The 5,370-nt window shown below is 46.9% G+C and overlaps 1 protein-coding gene across 1 annotated transcript in view; it reads left to right on the top strand.

Annotated features, from left to right (window-relative positions):
• Positions 1-994: 994 nt before the first annotated feature.
• Positions 995-5,370, top strand: part of HSF5 (heat shock transcription factor 5) — a 58,420-nt gene continuing 54,044 nt past the window's right edge. The window contains exon 1 of the mRNA XM_003414377.3: positions 995-1,607. Within this exon, the coding sequence (XP_003414425.2) occupies positions 995-1,607 (613 nt within the window). The remainder of the gene's footprint in view (positions 1,608-5,370) is intronic.

Below are 5,370 nucleotides of genomic sequence, written 5' to 3'. Positions count from 1 at the left end.
AAGGACTACAATATTATACTCTTCCCTCCCAGCAATTACCTTTTTTTTTTTTTTTTTCCAAATATGGATCCCTCTATTTATCAACCCAGCCAGCTCCTGTACTTTTACTAACTGAATTAGGGATGTATCCTTAAGGATACTGTAGAGTTCCTTCCCATCCCTTCTCAGGTTTCTCTTTAGTGTCTAAAATTTCATCAGCTGGGTGAGCAAGCACAAAGGATTGTACCTGTTTTCTCTTGATCCTCTCCTCATAGGTGCCTCATTTCTCATGTTGAATGTTCAAAGTTGAGTAAATCGCCCCGACCAAAATACTGGCTTAAAAGAGTGACTTTACAAGTATATAAAATGCTACTACCCAAAAGGTGAATTTTTTTACTGGCGACATTGTACCACCACCCCGTTTTTATTTGGAGAGATTTAAGCAGTTGAACTGTTAGTAAAGATTGTAGAGTTAGGTAGGCTCTTTGTTCTCAAGAATAACTTGGTTTATGTTGCCTACGGCATATACACTTTGTGAATTCTAAACCCCACACCCTGGTTGTGCCGAAATACAAGAATCTTAGTATTTCATGGTGGATAATTGGACTTATTTCTTGCAGGACTTAAAAAGTACCTGGCGGGCATCAACTCCCAACCCCGAGGCCGGCGGTTTTAGGACACCGGGGTCCTGTGACTGTTCTCTCCCGAGGCCCAGGCTGCCCCACGGGGCGGGGTGGCGCAGGCGTGGGCGGCCCCGGCCTGCAGGCCTTCGGGTTACGCGCCGCCGCGGAGGGGGAGGGACGCCTCGCGCCGCGTCCCGGCTGCGCGGCAGGAACTCGAGGCCCCATTGGCCGCGCTGCATGGCGCGGCGGCGCTCGTGCGCCAACGGTTCCCGGGGTCGGCGGCGGCCAGGCGCTGGCGGGAGGGGGCAGGGCGAAGCGAAGGCCGGGGGGATCGAGAACGGGGTGGGAGAGCCAGGCTCGGCAGGGCGAGGCCCAGGGCCCGGGCGGGGGCGATGGAGGAGGCGCTGCTCTCTACCCCCATCAACCCCAATAACTTCCCCGCCAAGCTGTGGCGGTTGGTGAACAGCCCCCGGTACCGCTCCATCCGCTGGGACGGCCGCGGCGAGGGGCTGCTGATCGACCAGCCGCTCTTCGAGGCCGAGCTGCTCAGCCCGCCCGGGGCGGGAGCCGGGAGCGGCGGTGGGGCCGGCGGCGTCGGAGGCGCCGGGCCTGAGCCCGAGCTCTTCAAAACGACCAACTTCACTAGCTTCATCCGCCAGCTCAACCTCTACGGTTTCCGCAAGGTGGTGCTGGGTGGGCCGGGCGCGGCGGGCCCTGGGCCCGGGCCTGGAGGCGGCGGGCCGGCGGGCGACGGGCCGCTCCACCACTTCCACAGCCCGCACTTCCGCCGCGACCAGCCGCAGCTGCTCGTGCACCTCAAGAGGCTCACCAGCGCCAACAAGGCCAAGCTGGCGGCCGGCCTGGAGGTGCCCTGCCGCCCGCCCAACCGCTTCCAGAGGCTCCTCATCACGTCGGCCTCCGCCTCGGCCTCTGCCTCCACCTCCCCGCTGCAGCACCAGGAACCGCCGCCCCCAGCCCCCGCGGGCCCCCGGCCGGAGCCGCACGGTGAGTCCGGGCCGCCTCCCAGGTCACGTCCTTCACCATGGTCGGAGCACAGAGGGCGGAATCGAGGAGCAACCGCCACTTCAAAGGGCGTTTCCGCACATCCTCGGTCTTGAGGTACCCAAAATATACCCAGGATCTAAAGTGGGCTCTGTCCACTTTCTGCTGGGTTTCTTGAGACTTTAGGTCACATCACCTCCATCATTCTGACTACTGTCAGCCCTTTCTGCCAGTACCTCTTCTGGAAAGAGTCCGTAGGCCTTCAGACCCTTCTTTGTCCACTAGCAGCCAAAAGGACCTCTGCTTTAGGCTTTTTTTCTACTGGATCTCTCTTGAACCCCAAGAATTTACTTACTTCCAAACCTCCATAGATATTTACCTTCTTGAGACTAAGTCTCTCGACTGTAAACATCTAGCTCTTTGTTGAAGCAGAACAGTTACTATACAGGGGTAAGAATATGGTGAAGGTCAAGGTGGAAGGAACAGAGTCACAGCCAAGAAAACTTAGAACATTCGTACCAACCAGGGGAAAGTGGACAAGTTAACTTGAGGGGACGTTTGTCCCTGAAGAGACAAGCCACCTTCCACCAATTAACACAGATAAGAAATTTTGGAAGAAGTGTTATGTCAATAATCTTACTTATGCGTCCAAGTAATGTATCGAATGGTAGACATTGGTTATGTATCTTATGGTCAAAAATATGTTTAGGAGATAGTGTTCCCAAATAGAGTGAATTGGCTAAACATTTCTTCAGTGTAGCTAGAGTTTGATGCTTATTTAAGGTGTGGCAGTTAGACAGAGACAAAATGGTTTCCTTTACAGCTGTCAAGTTTTATTTTTAAAATAATTTTAGAAAGCTCATATTTACAGCCTTTGATTTTTTTCACCATTGGCTACAATCTCCCAGTATTGAAGAACTTTGTATGTATAAATCTGTATTTGCTAAAAATTCAGAAGTCCTTTGTGATAGTAAATTATTTTATAAACTTGATTTCTGATGCCTTCCCCCTTTGTCAGGAAGGTGAGGGAAGCAATATTCACTTTCTCTGTTTAAGGAGTCAGTGAAATGAAGAGGTATACCAAGAAAACAGTGGAACATCATAATAAGATTTAAGTCTTTACCTTCAGCTAGGAGAGTAAATAGGAATATTTTCAGCATGTTAACATGGACTTAATGTGAAGAACTATGGGTTATTTTTGAGTTATTTTCAAATTTATAAATAAAAGTAACACTATGTTCAATTTAACCTAGGCTCAGGGTTATGAATGTGATAGTACTTTCTTCATTTGGAATTTAGAAGATAAGGGATGAGGTTGGATGTTTGTGGAGTTCAGAAGATAAGCAGCTACCTTAGAGTTCTAGTAACAAGTTGGAAAAACAGCAGTGGCATAAGAATGTTCTAAAGGAATTCTAAAGGAATATTAAGCCACTTCCATGGTATAGCCATTGATTTTAGTGGGGAAATCAAATGAGGAAGGGCAACAGAGACAATAACATGGCATACTTTTGGCAGACTGAGTTGAATGTTTTTTTTTCCAGGTTGTATATCTGGTGAGCATAAGGAAAAAAGACTGGAAAATGTGTTCTTAGCTGGCATTGGGAAAAGTGGGATAACCACTTTAAGTAAACAAATAAACAAGCATACATACATTAAAACCAACTTTTTCTGTTTTGAAATTATGTTAATGTTTAATGTGAATGCCATATTATGTTAAATTAATACTTAAGCATATGGAAAGTACAAATGATGATAGGATGATTAAAACACAACAAGAAGCATAGTTTTGAATGAATTAGGTCACTGAAGGTTATTAAAACTTGTAGTGTGTAAGGTCGGTGTGGTGTTAAACATTTTATCACGCGTGTTGCCCAAACATATTTTGGAGCCCACATCAAACAAAATGGGTATCTCAAAGGACTAGTGAGAACCAGAGACTGGTAAAGTTAATGATTATGCAAATTTAAATCTTGTTTTCCAGAGGTGAAAAAAAATATTTCTGTACCAGTCTCTCTCCTGCCTATTTTAGTTTCAACAGTTTGGCTGCCAATATTTAGCTGTGTGACAATTAGCAAATTATTTCCCCTTTCTGGGCCTCAGTTTTCTTAACTGGCCCTAATGTTTTAGAATTCAGTAAGCACTGATGAAGGAGGTGTGGCCTCACCACAGTTCATATGACAAAGACAGGGAAGTTTTAGTTGACAGGATTCCGAGTAAGTCAATAAGTCTGTAAAACCAACTTTTTTTTTTTTTTTTTTTTGTGCTTTAAGTGAAAGTTTACAAATCAGGTCAGTCTGTCATACAAAAATTTATGTACACCTTGCTGTACACTCTTAATTGCACTCCCTCTGATGAGATGGCACAGTACTTCCCTCCCCTCTCTCTCCTCGTGTACATTTGGGTAGCTTCTGGACACCTTTGCCCTCTCATCTCCCCTCCCAACAGGAGATGCCAACAGAGTCTCATGTGTCGACTTCATCCAAGAAGCTTGTTCTTCACCAGTCTCATTTTCCGTCCCCTGTTCAAGTCCAATCCCTGTCTGAAGAGTTGGCCTTGGGAATGGTTCCTGCCCTGGGGTAACAGAAGGTCTGGGGTCCATGGCCTCCGGGGTTCTGCTAGTCCCAGTCTCACCATTAAGTCTGGTCTTTTTATGAGAATTTGGGGTCTGCATCCCACTGCTCTCCTGCTCCCTCAGGGTTTCTCTGTTGAGTTCCGTGTCAGGGCAGTCTGTAAAACCAACTCTTTTTTTTTTTTTTGGTTTTCTTTCTTTTTTATTGTTATTTAAGTGAGAGTTTACAATTCAGGTCAGTTTCTCATACAAAAACTTATACACACATTGTTATGTGACCCTAGTTGCTCTCTCTATAATGTGACAGCACACTCCTCCTCTGTACCCTGTATTTTCCGTGTCCATTCAACCAGCTCCTGTCCCCCTCTGCCTTCTCATCTCGCCTCCGGACAGGAGTTGCCCACATAGTCTCAGCTGTCTACTTGAGCTAAGAAGCACACTCCTCACCAGTATCATTTTGTCTTATAGTCCAGTCTAACTTTGTCTGAAGAGTTGGCTTCAGGAATGATTTTAGTTTGGGGTTAACAGAGAGTCTGAGGGCCATGTCCTCTGGGGTCCTTCCAGTCTCGGTCAGACCATTGAGTCTGGTCTTTTTACTAGAATTTGAGTTCTGCACCCCACTTTTCTCCTGCTCCATCAGAGACTCTCTGTTGTGTTCCCTGTCAGGGCAGTCATTGGTGGTAGCCAGGCAACATCTAGTTCTTCTGGTCTCAGGCTGATGGAGTCTCTGGTATATGTGGCCCTTTCTGTCTCTTGGGCTAATATTTTCCTTGTGTCTTTGGTGTTCTTCATTCTCCTTTGCTCTAGGTGGGTTGAGACTAATTGATGCATCTTAAATGGCCACTTGCTAGCTTTTAAGATCCCAGACGCCACTCACCAAAGAGGGGTGCAGAAAGTTTTAATACACTTTTTTATACCAATTGATCTAGATGTCCCCTGAAACCATGGCCTCCAAACCCCCACTCCTGCCACTCTGTCCCTCAAAGTGTTTGGTTGTATTCAGGAAACTTCTGAGCTTTTAGTTCAGTTGTGCTGACATCCCCTGCATTGTGTGTTGACCTTCAACCATTGGTTTTCAATAGCTCATTTTTTTAAAGTACATTCCCAGGCCTTTCTTCTGAAGCTCCTCTGTGTGGCCTTGAACTGCCAACTTTTTCAGTTAGTAGCCAAGCATGTTAATCATCTGCACCACCCAGG

Source organism: Loxodonta africana, chromosome 18, assembly GCF_030014295.1.
Source record: "Loxodonta africana isolate mLoxAfr1 chromosome 18, mLoxAfr1.hap2, whole genome shotgun sequence".
Taxonomy (NCBI): Eukaryota; Metazoa; Chordata; class Mammalia; order Proboscidea; family Elephantidae; genus Loxodonta; species Loxodonta africana.
The sequence above is the reverse complement of the archived record's forward strand: the minus strand, read 5'-3'. Positions and strand labels throughout refer to the sequence as shown.